Source organism: Pochonia chlamydosporia, chromosome 1 (assembly GCF_001653235.2).
Source record: "Pochonia chlamydosporia 170 chromosome 1, whole genome shotgun sequence".
Lineage (NCBI taxonomy): Eukaryota > Fungi > Ascomycota > Sordariomycetes > Hypocreales > Clavicipitaceae > Pochonia > Pochonia chlamydosporia.
In genome coordinates, this window is record NC_035790.1 from 736,336 (window position 1) to 756,204 (window position 19,869).

Consider the following 19,869-nt stretch of genomic DNA (forward strand, 5'->3'; position numbering starts at 1 on the left):
GGGATGTATGAGCGTACCATCTTGCCTGGGTATGTTGTAGTGCACTTTAAGGGGTGGGAGGTTGGCCATTATAAAGACTGTAGGTAGGATATGTAGCATTCACTCTTTAAGTTTAGAATCAATCAACCATTCAAGCTCGATAATCTGGAACGACTCTATACCTTCAAACTGACTGAACACTCTGCCATACTATCACCGTCCTTGTCAAAGGAGTCAACTCCTCGTACGACCAGACTTTAAAGCACGCCTCACTTCATCGCGAATCTCACATAAATGAAAAATCATTTCATTCCCACATCTTCCATACCATCAGACGCTCCATCTATGTCCGTCCTCTCTCTTCGTATCTCATCACGAAGATGAAGCGGCATGTATATGAAGTAACATACAAAATTTCCCCTGCCCAACACTGTACGTCTCCAACCTCGTTTTCCCTACCTCAATACCTCACCCCGACGTGTCCTTTTCCCAGATTGTTGATCCATTGTTTTATGAAATTTTTTTGTTGTTCTTGCTTATTCTTTACCCCAAGAAAAATAAAGGTAAGTCAGTACCTTCCTGTATTCCGCCTATAACGCCAAACTATGCAAGCAGACCGGGAAAAAGACACGCCTCCATTTTTAGTTTGAAAACCATACGGGTGTTTTCGCATACTCCCCGCTCTACTGACCCCCTGATCCTATCTCTGAAACCGAACGCTATGATTCTGTCCTTCCGTTCAAGGAAATTGAGGTAGCATAGGCTGAATTTGGCCGTCGTGGGGTTATTTCAATGTCGTCACGTCGTGTTTCTTGTCGTTCACTGCATCCGGTTGATTCGTTCTCTCTCGACCTCGTACAAAAAGTCAAAGTAACCCTTGTCGAAGTGGTGGACACGGACGTAACCGTCCTCTCCGCCGCTTGCGTAGCTCTTGCCGTTGGGGTCGACGGCGACGGTGTTGAGGGGACCGAAATGACCTCGGACACGGCCGACCTCGTCCTCGAAGATCTTGTGGTAGAAACGGGCTTCGAATTTACCCTGTCGGGCAGAAGTTCTGGTGACATCCATGGCGGCCTGACCACCACCAAGGATAACAAAGTCCTTCTTGGGGGTGATGGTGGCGCTGTTGAGGGGGGTATCGGCGGTGTAGGTCTTCAGGACGGTAAGATCGCGGGCGGCAATGAGCTGAATTTGCGTAGTTAGTATACACTGTTCATTTGGGAGGAATTCAGCCATGGCTGATTATGGGGGTTTTGCTAACCTTGGCAGTCTTGTCCTTGCAAGCGGTGATGAAATAGGTGCGGTCAGAAGACCACTGCAGATCGACAATGGGCTGGTTGAGTTCGTGGATGGGAAAGTTGTCGAGCATGTCGCCGGTCTTGCCGTCGTACTGGCTGACACTGCCGTCCTCGTGTCCGGCAATGATGTATTTGCTCATGTTGCTCCATCCGGCGACGGTAGCCTTGGATTCGTCGCAGACAATGGTGAGTACCTTTTCGTCGCTCTGCTCGGCCTCGACGTCGGGGTTGATGTCCATGACGACAATGTTACTCAGGTAGCCCATGCGCTTTTCCGTGACACCCAGAAGCTTGGTGCCGTCCTCGTTGAACTCGACGCGCTTGACGGCCGTGGGGAACTCCCAGACCTTGAGGCACTTGCCGCTCTTGACGTCCCAGAGGCGAATCGTGTTGTCGGCGGATCCAGAGGCGATCATGGTCGAGGTTGGGTCGACGTCGACGGTCCAAATGGCACCAACGTGGCCGTGGTAGGTTCCGAGGCGCTCGCCATTGTGTGAAAACCAGGCGCAAATCTGTTGATCTTTGGCAACGGAGAAGATGATGTCGCCGTCGAGGTTATACCTGTCCGAAGAGAAGCAGCAGTTAGTTTTATGAGTCAAAGATAAAGTAGTTCGACGGAAGCAATTTTTTCTTTCCAGCCCTCCCGCAAAACACCAACGCAGCAGCTGGAGGGCAGGGTAGGGGAGGGGCTGTTTTTGCCAGCGACGAGGGGAGGAGGGGAACATGGAAATCGAGGATTGTCGTACCGAATCTGAGTGAGCGCACGCTCGTGCCCAGAAAGGAGAATGGGTCTCATGTTGGGCAGCTGAAATGCGATATTACTCTCGACCTTGTTGATGTGGATGAGTGAGCCGGTGCTGGACGAGGAAGGGTCGAGAGAAGGCGGAGGGTAATATGGGCCAGCTGGCAAGGCGTCTGTCTGGTTTCGATGATATGATGGTCGATGGTAGTGGGCTTTGAATTTTTGGCGATTGTGCGTTTTGGTGGGGCACGGTGCCTCGAAAGGGTAGCGGGGGAGTCATACATATTGGCACCAGTGTAATGCTGAGAGCGGTTTGGGCTGGTGCTGCAAGTACCCAGGCCACGTGACTGTCCCACCATTTTCAACCTGTAGCTGCTGTTTGTTCAGAATTTGCACAGGGTTCATGGTCGCGAACCGGGTACAAACCAATGCGAATGGCAGGTACATTGGAATTGCCAGCGTTTCTCTCCCATCGACAAGTACCTCCACCAAACTGCGTCTTCGTGATACCTGCATCCCAAGGCACCCAGCCGCATGACATTGCATTATTCTTGCACTTGTGACTACCACATTGCAGTCATCGATAATGAGTCACGATCCCAGTCAGCGACAGAGATGGGTTCATGAACCGATTCATGTCGATACGAGTATCGTGTTTGCCATGCCCTAGATGGCATTGGTGCGCGACGGCGACCCGTCCTTCCAGCGCGGAGATAGCATCATTTTCGCCTTGTTAGATATGACATGGGATGCTTTCAGTTGGCCGCATATGCGATAGATCTACGAAAATCTCAGAGTCTTGCCGTCGTTGCAATGGAAGCGTCTTGCTTGACCACTAGACATCATTGTGTCCCCTTGATACTCCGTACTTTGTCAGTTCTTACTCAGCTGCAGCAGACCAGGCCGTGACTGACGAGTGTTCAACTTGAGTAAAAGCTATTCGAATTTAGATTGGCACACTCCGGATATCAAGCCTGGGATTTACATGTGGGCGGCTACGTTTCCTCAGCTATTTTCGTGTGTCGACTGCGCAGTACAGACTATACCAGCGTGTCATAATTTACGGCAAAATCATCTGCGACAATAATTTAACTTTGACGTACTTATTTATGCTGTACCACCAGCCTCAAAAACACATTACGTGGGCTGTGCAACGATTCGGAGATAATCCAGACCGTGTCAGCATATCGTGTCAGCAAGAGGAGGAGACTCAAACAACCATACTCGAAGCAGCGGGCCCAATGTCAACCAAGCGTCTGTACATAGCCTCAACGGAACTCAAAACATGGCATAAATTCGACAAAGAACTGGCCGGTTTCTTCGGTCGACAAGCTGCTTTTGTTTTACATCCCCACCAAGACCAGGGACCCTGTGCACTATCCCTCGTGGAAACTACCATTTACTACAAAAGCGCTTGGCATTCACGACTAGCCCTACCGAGTACCATTACTTTTACCTGAGTATAAAATGTCTCAAACCCCTTTATATCTGCAAATACTTCTCTCAACAAATTCAAAAAGTTTCGAAGATCCAATCTCATCAATCAATCATGGCAGCTCAGAGCGAAGCGTTATTAGTGAGCTGGCCGTCGCTGGCCAATCCACAATGGATAACCTGGACCCTGATAGCTGTTTCTATTTTGACATTATTGCTACACGGACTTAAGCGACTGCAACCTAAGCCATTACCTGGAATCCCGTACAACAGAGGTATTGGCATTCTAGGTGACTTGCCAGAGATGAGGGAAGCTTTCAACAACGGAGGTGCACGAACTTGGATGTGGAATATGGCCAAGAGACACAACTCCCCTATAGTACAAATGTTCTTCCCGCCATTCAAAAAGTCTTCGGTTATTATAGTGGACTATCATGAGGCGTATGATATCCTTGTTCGACGCACCAAAGAATTCGATCGCAGTACTCGCAGCACAGAGATGTTCAACACGGTGATACCAAATCATCACATTTCAATGAAGTCATCCGATCATAGGTTTAAGGGAAACAAGGAGCTTATCAAGGACTTGATGACTCCGTCGTTTCTTTCCAACGTTTCTGCGCCAGCTATTTATAACAAAGTGACGGAGCTTATTGATCTGTGGGAGTTCAAGATGGATGCCGGGTACGGCCGCCCCTTTGCTGCCTTCCAAGACATTGCTGATGCCACTGTCGATATTATCCTCGCCGTATCCTTTGGGTTCGAAGATCGCCACAGTGTCATGAGACGATACGTAGAGTCACTTGCCTCGGAACCAAAACCTCGCGCTTCAACTGATCCAATGGAGCCTGTGGAATTCGCACGGCCGCCTCATTCCCCAGATATCGACGACTTAGTTACTGTGAATAAGAGCTTACACGTTGCAATAACGTCCCCCATACCCAGTTTACATCATTGGATTTTGAAGAAGACGAAATGGAGGAAAGCATTTCGCCGCAAAGAGGAAATCGTAACCGAGGAAATTAACAAGGCGGTCAAGAGGCTTGCGGTTGGCGACGGCAGTGACTCAAGTGGCAAGTCAGCAATGGACCATATGCTTCTGCGAGAGATGTCGGCGGCTCGTAAAGCTGGAAGAGAGCCTGTCTTCAACATGGCGAGCATGCGCGATGAGGCAAGATCATGTCAAATGCACAATTTGTCTCAACACGAGGCTAACAGGATTTGTAGCTTCTTGGATTTCTTATCGGTGGCTCAGAGACGTCCGCTTCCGCATTTGGCTGGGTCTTGAAGTTTCTCGCGGATAACCAAGATGCGCAAGCCAAACTTCGACGTCAACTATGTGTATCGTATGCTGAGGCCAGGGCCGAGAAGCGCCAGCCAACTGTGTCCGAGATTGTGCATAACGCGGCGCCCTACTTGGATGCTTTCATTGAAGAGTCTCTTCGCTGCACGAAAACGCTCCCTGTTCTGATGCGACAAGCTACAGTTGACACCTCTATTCTGGGATATCATATACCAAAAGATACAACGATAATTATACTCTCTCGCGGTGCCTCCATCACCGAGTCTGCGATCCAAGTTCCAGATGACATACGATCAAAGTCCAGCTTGGCTACCCGCGAGAGAGTACCAAACTGGAATGACAATGAAATAACACAATTTAAGCCCGAGCGTTGGATCAAGACAAAAGAGCAGACAGGCGGAACTGCAGAGTTTGACAACATTGAGTTTGACACCTGCGCAGGGCCAATGCTAACTTTTGGCGGCGGCCCAAGAGGTTGCTTCGGCAAGCGACTTGCGTATTTAGAGCTGCGAATAATGCTGACGCTCTTGGTATGGAATTTTGACTTTGAGCAGTGTGCGCCGGAGTTGAGCTCTTACGAAAGCATCGACATATTCACAACAATGCCACGCCAGTGCTATGCCAAGCTCAGGAAGACACTGCTGTAACGTTGTCCAAACAAACTGCAAGTTGCCACGTCTATCGGGTCTCCATTGGTGCCCATCATGCAAATACAAGGGTCGATAAAACCGAACCACACACGCATCGACCACAATCCGATACGGCTTCAGTGGCGCAATCTGCCTCACCAACAACCACAATCTCCCAATCAAGCCCCCGAAGACGCCGAGCCGGCTGTGGAACGTTCGCTATCGTGAAGTAGGATTTTGTAGGGCTGACCGGATCCCTCTGTGACCATAGCCATTCCGCAGAATGTGGCCTCCAGTCAGCCGCAATCGTGGGACTCGGTCTAGACTCCTGTACCCCGTCAATAGACCCCTTCAGCCTCACACTCCCAAACTGCGGACTTTATGCACCCGAAACTGTACAAATATACACGCGGTAAAAAGCCTTGTGGTTTGAGAAGACCCCTGTTACAATTAGGCTTCTATGTAGGCTAATTGTTTAAATGGACTGTTTCGTCGTGTCTTATATGGTGGAGCATCGCCAACCCGTGAGACTGTCGTGCTTTATGTCGACATTGCTACAATGGATTCCTTTGCAAAGGCACTTCAGAAGGGACTAGCAAAGACGGTCGCCGTGGGACAACAGCAGTTACAGCAGCGATTGGCGAAATATGACCAGCAGAATAGCAATGGGAATGCGGCAGCAAATACGTACGGAACGGGACCTCAGGCTCAAGCTCAGTATGGATATCACAACCAGAGCTCCTATCAGGTAGATATTTCATCATTCGGTCCGCTGGCTGAGCTGTTCTGATACAGTTTGTAGGCTTCGCCTGCTGTAAACCATCCCCCTCAGCATGCGAGTTACTTCTCACCGCCACCACCTGGCTCATCCCAGACTCAGTACCAGCAACATCCGCAGCCTACTAGTCAACCATACGCATATGGGCAGTACGCTTCAACTGTGACAAGTCCAGCTCCATCGACGACTCAGTCATATAATAGTCCTCAGACCCCAGCCACTCAAGCTTCCGGATACCACGGGCACGATCAGCAAATTCCACAGCCCCTGCCTCCTGCGAACTCCTACCATCCCGTGTCTGGGTATAACGAACATACATCCTGGCAACCAACAAATACTCTGGGACAACCTGCTACGGCGCCTCCTACTCAGCAGGCATATGCGTCAACATACCAACAACCAAGCGCTTATTCAGCGCCTCCCGTGTCCTCCACGAGCTATCCTCCTGCGCTTCCACCGCGAGAGACAGAGCAACTACCGGCGGGTGCTTACTATCCTCAGACAGGTTATAGTCAGGAAACGCCGTACAGACCAGCTCAACAATCATTTGGTGCTGATCAAGGACATGTTCCTGTTCCACCTGCTACACAGGCTACACCTACGAGCCAGCCTGCGACGGCCCCTTCTGTGCCTTTAGTTGAGACGAACCAACCGCAGAATAGCAGCCATAGTGTGCCTGCTACTATTGCAACATCGACACCACCTGCGAGCACGCAGTCTGAGCCAACAGTGAAGGCGGAACAGGCTCAGCAGTATCAGCCTGGGGCGCCGACGAACGCATATCCTCCAGCCGCCCAAGACAGTCAAAACGTGCTCGGACGTGTAGACAGCACTCAGCATACGGTACAGACTCCATACCAACCCGTGGCAGCAGCCAACGTGAACCCTCCATTTGTGGAAGCAAATCAGAACACTTACGGAAGCCAGCAGATATCGCAGACTCAACAGTCGCAGCCTTCCGCAGCAACCAACGCAAATGCTCCCGTCACTCAAGTGAGTCAGAACGTGTACGGAAACTTGGACAGCACTCCTTTGCATAATGCGGCAACGACGACTCCTGCAAACCAGTGGACAACACCGGAGAGTAAGGAACCGCCTTCGGTCCCAGCAAAGGTCCCCCATCTTGATAGAGCACAAACACAGGCCCCAAATCAGCAATATCAAATCTCAACAACGCAACAGCCAACTCCACCTCTGAAACGCATGGATTGCGGTGGCTACATGCTCGTAGATAACTCGCAAGTGCATCACACTCCAGCACATCAATATCCACCGCCGCCAGAAGTCAGACAGAACGTGCCAGCAGCACCTTTTCCGGCCATCCCAACATATGTCCCTGGCCTACCCAGCAACGTACCTCCCTACCAGCAACCGCCTCAAAATGATCCGTCCTTTATAACTCAACAGATGAACGGCCTGAGTATAAACAACAGCCACCCACCACAGCCGGACTATGCGCGTGGCCCATTCCAACCTGTCAAGCCGAAGCTACCACCTGTGACGGCTAATGGCACACCGAGAGAAGTAGTTCGATTCTGCCCTGAGGACCGTGTCGTCTCCTATTCACTCTACTGGTATCGTATGCCGGACACACCCGAGTTTCTCATCTGCACCAAATGCCATGAAGACAACATCCAGGGTACACACTTGGCCGGGAAGCTTGAAAGATTCCTGACAGAGGAAGGATCATCTTCCAAATGCTCGTTCTGGCACCCCCGTGTCAAGGACCATCTTTGGAAACAAGCCCTACAGAAGAACAGTCTAGATGACCTTCGTGCCTACGCGCCTCATCGTCTTGCAATTCCCGATTGTAAGGGTAGGGAAACAACCGTCGGCACACAAGGAATCAAGTACTTTGGGATGCGGAATAACGAAATCAATGGATTCATCGCATGTGAAGCCTGTCACGAAGACCGCATCAAGGGAACGACCTTGGAGAGCAATTTCGCCCCGTACAATATCCAGCAAGGCGCAGAGGATAAATGGAGCTGTGATGCAAGTCCAGCCTACGTGTGTCGGGCTCTAGAAAGATTTTCCAAGAACAACGACTGGTCCGGCTTCGTCGCAGGCGCAACGCGACGATTACAGCTGCCCGTCTGTGAAGGCAAGGACGTGGCCGCCAGTGACGGGAAATGGTTTGGCGTTCGCCGCAAGATTGACAACTTTTACGTCTGCGGCGCGTGTTATATGGATAAGCTGGAGCTTACGGATTTTGAAGGCGAGTTTGAAGAAATCCAGACCCAAGGCGGGTTCGACATGTGGATGGAATTGCTTGGAAAGCGGTGGATATGCGACTTGACGCCCTCGTCCATGGCATTCTCATTTGCTCTCGAAGCGTATCTCAAGGACAAGGACTTCAACGGCTTCTATGACACGGCGCAGACTCTGTCCAAGCTTGTTCCGTGTACGGCCAAGGGTATCATAAGAGGAAATTGGTGGACTCTGCCGGGCGGTTGTGAAAATTATGACATCTGCGAGGCCTGCTACATTGGCGTCTTCAAAAGCAACCAACTCGACAAGTTCCTGGAGCCGGCGGAGCGGGATCCTGAGAACACGCTCATCTGCAACTTTTGCCCGTCGAGCCCCCGGTTCAACCAGTTCATCAACAAGTTCGCCGAGTCTCTGGACCGCAGCGTCTTCAGCTATTACACCGACTGCGTCAGGAAATTCGCAAACGTCCCTGAGTGCACTGGTATATATACCCGAGAAAAGACCAAGTGGTGGGGATACCCTGGTGCTCTGTTCTGCGAATCCTGCTACGTCGGTTTCGTGGCAGACACGACGCTGGGGCCGCACGTCCTGTTCAAGGGCGAGTATGACGAGCGCGCGCAAATCTGTCAGGTCTGGTCGCCGCGGATGCGAGGCATGTGGCTAGCTGCGTGCAATGCTGGCGAGCCCGGGTCGAGCGAGTCCAAGGAGGAGCTGGACAAGTTTACCGAGTTTTGCAACAAGAGACTGCAGATCTACCTGCAGACGGTGCCGCGGATCAAGTTTATCAAGGAGATGAGGGAGATGAGGATGATGAATGCCATGCACCAGGGCCAGCTGAGTCTCATGTACCAGGGGATGAATAGCATGGCGGTGCTGTCGGACACGACGGACGGTCACTTGCATGGGAATAGTTCGATAGGGTGGCATGAGACGGAGCATGGGGCGACGGGAGCGCAGATGTTTAATAACATGCAGGCTGGGTTTGCGAGTGTGAATAGGGCGGATGAGTGGGGAGAGGTTTTGAGGTTGCAGGCGATGTGGTGTGAGGTTGAGTGAGTGAGTGGTGATGCAGGTTGAGTGAGATGTGGTTGGCGATGTGTTTGGGTTGTTGTGTTCCACCTATGAATGTCTATTACTCCATCTCTATATAGATGCAATTTGTCTGGTATCCGGTCAAAGCTCGGTGTGACTTGTACAGGGGATGATTGAATATCGCCAACGCCATGCCATCAATTTATCTCTTATTCCAAGTCTGACATCAGGCAAATATAGTGATGAGTACATCGGCAGACATGAATGCTTCCCAAGCAAGGTACAGCCATCAGCCAAAGGACAGGTCAGAGGCGGCCGCAACAAAGACAAAAGTTCAACACATCAATACCTGACGTAACAGTGACATTCATTCTGCCGCTAATTCCGTGGCAGTCAGACACGGCTCCCATGGATACTTTTTGCTCTTGAGATGCCAAGTTCACGAATCGCGCATTTCCTCTTAGCTAACAGCTGCTACGCCACCATCGACCCCTCTTCCTCCTCCAGGACCAAACGGTCAATGTTGGCGCCCCAAATTGAAACACTCACTCAGCTTTGACCTACCTAGCTAGTTTTTTTGTGGATGGGGGAACACGGCACGTTTGGCAGCTGGATGAGCTGGTGGGAGGGCAACACGCAAGAGGGGTTATTATGATATAAGTTACGGTGTGGCTGGCCTGACAGGTCTGTTTGAGGACGGCGATGTTTGAGAAGTGATAAGACTGTGGTTTTTAATGATTGTGGCACGGACAGAGAGTATCACGAAACAGTTGACTCTGTAGAAATGAAAAGCATCAGGTATTTCAAGCTGCCCTCTTTTTTCTGAACGAGCTTCCCGTGGTCCTGAATTGGGCATGCAATCTATGCAGCACACTATTCAATAGGATAGGATCTAGGGGATGAGGGCGATCCAAGTCGTTGATATCCGTGACTAAGATTGTTGCCTTTGGATTATGCGCCAATGCGGCACCCTGACCACGGGGCCACCATTCGCGGCGTTCGGGAAGGGCGGACGGCCGTTTTGTGTCTTGTCACGGAGAGTTGCGTGTTGCAACTTGGCCTTTTTATATGATGGAAATGGAAGCTGGCGCGGTCTGGTCTCATGGGATGCCGTCGCCCCCGCGCTGGTAGATGCACACTTGTTGGTCATCAAAATGGACTCATTGGTCGGGCGTGTCTCGACACAGACGATGGACCTGCCTGGTCGGTCGCTAGCATGAGTAGATGGATGGACTTGACGGGATGGATGTTGAGGGAGGGAGGAGATCTGGGGAGGAGAATCGTGGAGCAAAAGAGGCGGGTTGAGGTTTGGGCAAGTTTAAAAAAGAACCCCTACCCACAACCCACTCGTGTCTGGTGTGTCTGTCATGAGAAAACGAGTTCAAGGTCAAGCTGATTTGGTCGCAGCTCGCTCACCTTGCTGACCTGACGAGACGGGGCATCCATTCCGCTCACTGAGCCAGCAGACGTCCACAGGGGCGTTCGTCACCGAAGCGTCAACGCCCCAGGCTGTAACGGGACTGGAAGCCAAAAAAAAAAAAAAAAGTCAAAAAAAGGGCCAGTGGCACGAGTCTTCAATCAGCTTGGCAGGCTGGCTGGCTTTCTGGCCAGATTGACTCTCATCTTGGAATTGCACATACGGAAACGACATCCACCATCCTTCAATCCATTGAGACGGACACCAATTCGTTGATTGAAGCGGGAAGACTCGGACTTCTCGAGCGTCAGGTCTGTCTGTTGGTCGAGCGAGACATTCATGTTGACAATGGCTCCTCGGAAGCTGCAGCACGTGTGTTGGCGACAAGGAGCGTCAGTGTCTTTGTCCTTGGCCTTGTCGACACCCTGCTTGAGCTCGATGCATTGCTCTGCTGGTGTGTCGCGACGGGAGATGGCCTCGAAAAGGAGTCTGACCAGCACATCTCGCTTGCAGAGAGTATCGGCGTCACAGATTGTATCACAGACACAGAATTGCTGCTTCTGCTCGAGGTCCTTGTCACGTCGGAGCTGCAGTTCTGTCTCTACATTGACATCTGGACATGGACATGGACATGGACATGGACGCGGACATGCAGCTACAGGTCTCACAGCTGGCCACTCTAGGTCCATACACTCACTGTGTCTGCCCACACGGCCGTTGTCGACTCACAATCTCGGTGGCTCTTGGCCTGCAGATGCGCTTAGCCCCGGCACCAGGCCCAAGGAACACAATCAGCACATGCGTGCACCACCTTCTAGTTGGCCTCTACCATCCAAATCACCGCAACCGCGCTTCTACTCCACGACATCCAAAGCTCCGGCTGTCTTCTCTCCTTCACGCTTCTCCGCCCGCCTGGGTTCCCCAACTCTCCTTTCCTACTCTCCCTTTTACCGTCGTCAAAGCTTCACCACGAGTGCAGCCATGACTGCTCGAATCTTGGATGGCACTGCCATCGCCAAGAGCATCCGTGAGAGGATTGGTGCAGAAATTGCCGAGAAGCAAAAGCTCAATCCGCGCTACAAGCCTTCGCTCAAGATCATTCAAGGTACGCACACTTCCGCATCCGCCAACCCGAATGAGCTCGCCGTGGCATCAATTGCTTCTCTTTTCTTTTCTATTTTAACGCGATATACTGACGCTGCATTTCTCAATAGTTGGCGACCGCTCAGACTCTTGTTCGTACCATCCCATGCCATTCCATCCTTTGCCCCCTCCATCAACATTTTTTTTCTTGACCCCTCCCCCGCATTCTCGAGCTTACAGCTAACCGGACAATTCCGCATGGTGTAGCCACTTATGTGCGCATGAAGCTCAAGGCTGCCGCAGAGGTATTGAACTACTCTTTCAATCAGTGTTACAACTCTTCCGACTAATCATCGTCGCATTAGGCTGGCGTCGCTTGTGAACTTATCCAATTCCCCGTAGACACCACCGAACCCGAACTCCTGGACCAGATTCGTCGCCTCAACCACGACTCCACTGTCAACGGCATCTTGGTTCAGCTGCCCCTACCCGCCAACATCTCCGAGTACAACATCACCTCTTCCGTTGCCGACGAAAAGGATGTCGATGGCTTCGGGACTAACAACATTGGCGAGCTGGCCAAACGGGGAGGCGCCCCAATCTTCACCCCTTGCACCCCCAAGGGCGTCATGTACATGCTCAAAGAGGCTGGCATTCAGATCGCCGGAAAGACGGCAGTCGTTCTTGGCCGAAGCAACATTGTTGGTGGACCCGTCAGCTACCTGTTGCGACATGCTGATGCCACCGTCATTGTCTGCCACTCCAAGACGCAGGGACTGGAGAACTATCTCAAGCACGCTGACATTGTCATTGCTGCCATTGGGCAAGCTCGCTTTGTCAAGGCTGAATGGTTAAAGGAGGGTGCCGTTGTCATTGATGTCGGAACTAACTTTATTCCCGATGCCTCCAAGAAGAGTGGCCAGCGTATGGTTGGTGATGTCGACTTTGACGGTGCTTCCAAGGTTGCATCGGTCATCACTCCTGTGCCTGGTGGCGTTGGCCCCATGACAGTTGCCATGCTTTTGCAAAACGTTGTAGAAGCTACCAATCTGTTCTTCGAGAAGGAGAAGATTAGAAAGACGATCCCCATCCCCTTGAAACTCAAAAGCCCCGTGCCGTCTGATATCGCCATCTCCCGAGATCAGACGCCCAAGCAAATTACTCGAATTGCGGCCGAGGTTGGCATTGCTCCCCACGAACTGGAGCCCTACGGTGCCTACAAGGCCAAGGTTGATCTTGACCTGCTGAAGCGCCTGGACCACCGCAGAAATGGTCGTTACGTCGTCGTCACTGGTATCACGCCAACGCCCCTTGGAGAAGGCAAGTCCACCACCACCATGGGCCTTGCCCAGGCTCTGGGAGCCCATGTGGGCAGACTTACCTTCGCCAATGTACGACAACCCAGTCAGGGCCCGACTTTCGGAATCAAGGGCGGCGCTGCAGGCGGTGGTTACAGTCAGGTCATTCCCATGGATGAGTTTAACTTGCACTTGACCGGCGACATCCACGCCATCACTGCCGCCAACAATCTCTTGGCCGCTGCCATCGAAACCCGCATCTTCCACGAAAACACCCAAAAAGACGGACCGCTCTACCGAAGACTAGTCCCCGTAAAGAATGGAGTCCGAAAGTTCGTCCCGGTCATGTTCCGTCGGTTGAAGAAGCTGGGCATTGACAAGACCAACCCTGATGATCTCACCGAGGACGAAATTCGACGATTTGCCCGTCTCGATATTGACCCAGAGACCATCACTTGGAGGCGTGTTCTCGACGTCAACGATCGCCACCTGCGAGGCGTCACTGTCGGCACGGCACCCACAGAGAAGGGTCAATCCCGAGAAACCGGCTTCGATATCTCCGTTGCCAGTGAGTGCATGGCTATTCTCGCTTTGAGCACAAGTTTGGCGGACATGCGAGAGCGTCTGGGCCGCATGGTCGTTGCTACTTCTCGCGGCGGCGACCCAGTCACTTGCGACGACATTGGCGCCGGAGGCGCTTTGACGGCCCTGATGAAGGATGCCATTAAGCCCAACCTTATGCAAACCCTGGAAGGAACTCCTGTTTTCGTCCACGCTGGTCCGTTTGCCAACATTAGTATCGGCCAGAGTTCCATCATTGCCGACAAACTGGCATTGAAGCTGGCTGGCACCGAGCCTGACGAGAACCCCAGTGAATCTGCAGGTTTCGTTGTCACCGAGGCTGGCTTTGATTTCACCATGGGCGGTGAACGATTCTTCAACATCAAATGCCGTACATCTGGCCTCGTCCCCGATGTTGTCGTCGTCGTGGCTACCGTGCGTGCTCTCAAGGTCCATGGTGGTGGTCCTCCTATTGCCCCTGGTGCTCCTCTTGACCCTGTCTACAAGCAAGAGAATGTGGAAATTCTGCGCGCTGGTTGTGTGAACCTCAAGAAGCACATCAGCAACGCCAAGTCATTTGGTGTTCCGGTCGTCGTTGCCATCAACAAGTTCGCTACCGACACGGATGCTGAGATTGCCGTTGTCCGCGAGGAAGCACTGTCTGCGGGCGCCGAAGATGCCATCCTGGCGGACCACTGGGCTCAAGGTGGTCAAGGAGCTGTTGACCTCGCCAAGGGTGTTGTCGCTGCTTGCGAAAAGCCCAAAGAGCTCACGCTTACCTATGGCCTTGACGGCACCATTCAGGAGCGCATTGAAGCCATTGGCCAGAAGATGTACGGTGCTGCCAAGGTTGAGTTCAGCGAGCTGGCTCAGAAAAAGGTCGACACCTACACCAGACAGGGTTACGGAAACCTGCCCATTTGTATTGCCAAGACGCAGTATTCTCTCTCCCACGACCCGGATCTGAAGGGTGCACCCACTGGCTTTACCGTTCCCATTCGGGATGTCCGTATGGCTGCTGGTGCAGGATATCTGTAAGTAGTGTCGCCAATGTTGTTTTACTCGATCAGTCCAAGCTAATACAAAGATAGGTATGCTTTGGCGGCTGATATCCAGACCATCCCCGGACTTCCCACGGCCCCAGGTTATCTCAACGTTGATGTTGATACTGAGACTGGCGAGATTGACGGTCTGTTCTAGAGATGGAACTTGGTCTACTGTAATGGCGATTTACTAGAGGTGCATGTGATTTATTTTGGGTATTCATGATAACATTGTCTTCAACTCAACGTGGTACGGCAAACAGATTTACGAATAGGAAAGCGGGGTCTCTTAACATTGATATTCAACACTAGGCGCGGGATATAGGGATCGGAAGCTGCATTATAATCTTGTTAATGCCTATTAGATGAAAGCATTTACAATGACATTTTTTCAACTTGAGTTGCGTAGTGCGTGGTCCGTTTTGCGAAGTTGGTATGATTGCACAAGGCAGGTGAATACTGGAGCTCGTGCATCGTCACCGGACAAGTCTAGTTGAACCAACCTCCCCAACGCCGTAAATGAACATGTAACGATATGTACGCGGAGAATAATCTCAAACGGAACCTGAAATTGAAGTTTGCACACGAATGTCGGTCTGGTTGGCGACCCAACGAGGAAGTAGCCGAATCCAACAGACACAACACGGGTAAAATGAACTTGCCGGATCGGATCGAAAGACCAACTAAATGACCAATCGGGAGTCAGCGAGCGTTTTACTCCCCAACGGCGTATATCGACGTGCATGCGTTGGATCTAATTTTGGGCGTTCAATGCGTTTACAGAGTATATGGTCTTAGGGGTGGAAGTGTGTGTAACTGGTACTTATCAAGGTAAGGGTTGGGACTTGGGGCACGGGTAGGTAGGCGCTGGAGCTGGGAACATTAAAGGAATCAAATTGGGTTACATCAAACATGTCTGCGAGTTACAGTTCGATGCGTGGCCATTGGGAGGCTTGAAAGTGAGGTGCCCAACATAACTCATAATGGACTGAGGCTAGGAATTGTTTGGCTTAAGCAAGTGGTTGACTCACGGTCAACCAACCATTCAATGTTGCTTTGAGTCAATGGCGACGGGAGGCGGAGGATGCACCTTCCCTTGTGCAGAACGCATTCAAAATGGCAGGAACAAGACACCTTTGAAGCACGTGAATACCAACTGCCGATTTCAAATGTTGCATATAAAACAACCAGACCAGACAGCATCCTCGTGATGTTGCCCTTAGTCAACCCTGACCGAGCCAAGCTTCTTTCGGTTCTTCATTTCTTGAATGCCGGATCCTCCCTTTTTGTCGACAGCATGGTTGCACTGACATGGAATTGGACAGCACACACCACGCCAGACACCAGTGACACCCACCACCAAACCCACAGCTTCAACTCGGAACCACCACCGTCCGGCGCCAGGGATCGGCTCGCAGCTTCTGGTTTGATTCCAATGAGCTGGAATTGGTGGCGCTTGCGCCGGGAGTGAAACGTCCCGACGCTAAGTGTGGGCAACATGATTCTGCACATGCCTGGGAACAACCTTCTCGCCAGTCCTGGTTCCATCCACGGGTTGATTGGATCGTCGTACCTAGTTTGGCCCTTTTTGGGAGATTTGTTTCTGGGGTGAGGATCTCCTGGCATTGGCATTTTCGCTAATTTGGTATCAAGTACAAAGTCCACGGATTGAAACAAGACACCTGTGAACTAAGGGCAAGCCTTCAATCCAAGGTGCAACGAGGTAGACTGTCTGTCGTCTCTGGAATATGACATCACGGTTCAATGACCCGTTGTTCAACAAGACACCGGTCCGGCTGTGGGTGCTCACTGCTCACCGACAAAACATAGGCGCCACAGCCCTGGAAAGCCACCATCATCAACAGCTAACTAGTGACTCGTGACAAAATGGCCGGCTGGCTGGTCTTCCTCCTTTTCACGGTGTGTCTTTGGTTTGACGTGACCTTTGAGGATGGACCACGAGCCACCTACAATGAGCGACAAAGTGGGAACGGATGTTTCGAAACCGAAACCTAGCTGCAAGCTTGGAGTGCCAGTTCCTCATTTAGTTGCCGGAATGGGTCGGCCATGCCAAGTTGAAATATTGGCCTGCACACTGCCGCTCTCGTCTGTTCGTTCCCCTGGTCCGTCAATTTGTACGTCGTGTCAGTGCATCTTTTGACATTGACTTTTTATTCTTCATATTTGCTTCATTCTTCTTGTTTTGTTGCCAGCGAAGTTTTGCTCAACGTGTCTCCCGCATTAGACGTCTGACAGCTCAACGCCCCCTGCCCCAAGCCGCACACCACTTGTCTCGTCTTCTGTTTCAGATACAAGGCTCGCCAATCTTATTTTCCAAGAGAATCTGCGAACTTGCCAGAACAATTGATTTAGACTTTGAAATTTTGACAAATTTGCAACACATTCGACGCATTTTCTGGTTGATTGGAAATCGAGACGACGTTCCTGCACCAACTTGAGTAGGCAATTGAGTTGAGTTGAGTTGAGTTGCTTCGACTACAGGCAAGGCGTGACAACTTGAGAATGCAGAATATCCTGCTTGTCACTGGGGCCGTCCTTGCCTATGGCATATTCAGTATTGTTCATGGCTTGAGGCGTAACATTGCCATTGCCAAAGCCAGCAACTTGCCTTACGTTGTTGTCCGTGAGTCAACCCCTTGCTTTTCTGTATTTCGCCCAGGTTCAATCTAGACTCGGCCAATCCGTTCCGCTATGCGCTACAACAAATGATTATTGCTTCTGACTCTCGATCATCTGATATATGTACATATAGCATGCAAAATGCTAGCTGCACACTGGTTGGTGCTGGCCCCGTTATACGCAAAGCTCATTAGACTGCTGCCCAAATCATGGTGGGATGACTGGCTGGAGTAAGTTGTCTCGTATTGGACTGCAATGTCCTCCTCAACCTAGGTCTAACCTAATTGTTTAGTCTCATGCATCCCGATGCCGGCTACAGGTTAGATATGAGCCGTTATACTCGGCATGGCGACACGTTTGCTCTCGTTTCTCCTGGTGCCATCATGATTCAAACTGCCAGTGCCGATGTGATTCGACAAATTATCAAACAGCGAGAGAAGTTTCCCAAGCCGTGCCATATATATGGCATGTTGAGGCTGTTTGGCGAAAATGTTGTCACGACGGAGGGAGCCATATGGAAGGCGCATCGCAAAATTACCTCAGCAAGCTTCAATGAGAAGAACTCACCTCTCGTGTTCCGCGAAATTATTGAACAGACGAACGGCATGATAAGCACCTGGGTGGACAACTTGGGGAACAGGAGCGAGCCTCTAACATCAATCTCAGCTGACATCAAACGTCTCACGGTCAATGTTATTACTTATGTTGGCTTTGGACTGCGGCTTCTCTGGCCAGGTCAGGTCTTGCCGCCAGGGCTAGATGCTACATCTGCAAAATATGCTTCACTGGATGCACCGCCTGGATTTTCGATGTCTTTCGTGGATACCCTCATCCAGTTAATGAACGACATTTTGATCGTCATGCTGCTTCCACAGTGGCTGTTGAGACTGTCCCCGTGGAAAGGTCCTCGCCTGGCTGCCTCAGCTTACCAGGATTATGTCAAGTACTCAAACATGATGATGGATGAGAAGATCGAAGGTGTGGAAAGAGGGAAGCCGGTAGAGGAGGGGATGGATTTCATGGGCGCATTGATACGTGGATCATACGGTTTGGATAGGAAGACGTCGACTTCTGCCGAAAAGCCTGACAAAGCCCATGTCCTGAACCGACAGGAGATTCTTGGAAACGCATTCGCCATGTTTGTTGCGGGCCACGAGACGTCAGCAAACACGATTCACTTCACCCTTATTAACCTAGCCACAAATCCAGCGGCCCAACGCCTCGTCCAGAAGGATATCGACGAACTAGTTGGGGATTCGGACCCGTCGACTTGGGATTACGAGCGATTGATTGGGCCCATGGCAACCAGCGCGGTTGCGGCGAGTATGAACGAGACTCTTCGCCTCATTCCACCTGTACCTGCCATCCCCAAGCAGATATCTCGGGATCAAGACCAGGTGATCAATGTCGACGGGCAAGAATGTCTGCTCCCGCGGGGTAGTTTGATTATGCTTCAAGTTTTGAAGGCACACGAAGACCCTAGACACTGGCCATACGAAGAGAGCAAGTTGACCCCCGGAAAGGATGATCTTCGAGACTACAAGCCAGAGCGGTGGTTTGAGACCACGCCAGGTCTTCGTCGTCAAGGGCAGTTAGACGAGACGTTTGTCAGGCCGGTGCGGTCAGAGTCGCCGGATTCCAATGAAGATGAGAGCGACGAAGGCATAGAGCGCAAACTCGATTGCAACGCGCGCTTCTTTCGGCCCCGTCGTGGCGCGTATTTACCGTTCAGCGATGGGGCAAGATCTTGCCTTGGACGACGCGTTGCACAGGTTGAAATCATGACTTTCCTGGCTGTCCTTCTCCAACGGTACAGCATTGAATTAGCGCCGGACCAGTGGGCAGGCGAGGACGAAGTCCAGAGAATGGGTAGAGAGGCAAGAGCAGATGTATACCGGAAAGCGCAGACTCTCACCCGGCAGACGCTGGCTGAGGCAGAGTCGGTGATAACATTAGGGCTGCAGGGCAAATCGGTCCCGATGAGGTTGGTTAAAAGAGGTGAAGAGAAATTCACCAGTTGGATGTCCGACGCGTGATTTGACGTCGCGGCTACTTGGGATGGGTGGGAATGCATGGGGCTTATGGTAATTTGTATATAAGAGAGCCATACTTGCGTTCGGATGCGTGTAAGATTTGTTTATCGGAACAGCATGATCTGGCGATGGGAGATTTTGGTCACGCAAGTCAAAATTGCACGGAAAGCAAGCGGAATGTACAGCACGTATATTACAGCATAATAAAACGAGAATGTAAACTATACGATTTTGGATGTCTGTTGAAGAACCACACAAGGCATACAGGAAACGTACTTGTTTTGTCGGCTTTCATCGCCGATATGCCACGATCAGAATTGACGAGAAATCCACAACACAAGTCAGGAAGTTCGCAGTCCGTAATAAAATTACGTCAGTTCCAGGTTCA

The 19,869-nt window shown here is 51.3% G+C and overlaps 5 protein-coding genes across 5 annotated transcripts; 4 read left to right on the forward strand and 1 right to left on the reverse strand.

The window, feature by feature from the left end:
• Positions 1-798: 798 nt before the first annotated feature.
• Positions 799-2,073, reverse strand: VFPPC_00141 (eukaryotic translation initiation factor 3 subunit 2; the record flags this gene model as incomplete). The annotated part of the gene is made up of 3 exons (XM_018280226.1): positions 799-1,164; positions 1,241-1,838; positions 2,024-2,073. The coding sequence occupies 3 exons, from the start codon at positions 2,071-2,073 to the stop codon at positions 799-801; spliced, it is 1,014 nt and encodes a 337-aa protein (XP_018148175.1).
• Positions 2,074-3,568: 1,495 nt separating this feature from the next.
• VFPPC_00142 (cytochrome p450 monooxygenase protein) lies at positions 3,569-5,403 on the forward strand (the record flags this gene model as incomplete). Its single annotated transcript, XM_018280227.1, has 2 exons — positions 3,569-4,594; positions 4,681-5,403. The coding sequence occupies 2 exons, from the start codon at positions 3,569-3,571 to the stop codon at positions 5,401-5,403; spliced, it is 1,749 nt and encodes a 582-aa protein (XP_018148176.1).
• Positions 5,404-5,944: 541 nt separating this feature from the next.
• VFPPC_15066 (hypothetical protein) lies at positions 5,945-9,430 on the forward strand (the record flags this gene model as incomplete). The annotated part of the gene is made up of 2 exons (XM_022428953.1): positions 5,945-6,133; positions 6,188-9,430. 2 exons carry the CDS (start codon positions 5,945-5,947, stop codon positions 9,428-9,430), a joined length of 3,432 nt encoding a protein of 1,143 aa, XP_022284654.1.
• A 2,374-nt stretch (positions 9,431-11,804) lies between these two features.
• Positions 11,805-14,965, forward strand: VFPPC_00144 (C-1-tetrahydrofolate synthase, mitochondrial precursor; the record flags this gene model as incomplete). The annotated part of the gene is made up of 5 exons (XM_018280228.1): positions 11,805-11,928; positions 12,038-12,058; positions 12,174-12,211; positions 12,272-14,799; positions 14,857-14,965. 5 exons carry the CDS (start codon positions 11,805-11,807, stop codon positions 14,963-14,965), a joined length of 2,820 nt encoding a protein of 939 aa, XP_018148178.1.
• A 2,624-nt stretch (positions 14,966-17,589) lies between these two features.
• On the forward strand, positions 17,590-19,484 carry VFPPC_00147 (cytochrome p450 3a21; the record flags this gene model as incomplete). The annotated part of the gene is made up of 2 exons (XM_018280230.1): positions 17,590-17,678; positions 17,741-19,484. The coding sequence occupies 2 exons, from the start codon at positions 17,590-17,592 to the stop codon at positions 19,482-19,484; spliced, it is 1,833 nt and encodes a 610-aa protein (XP_018148180.1).
• Positions 19,485-19,869: the final 385 nt, after the last annotated feature.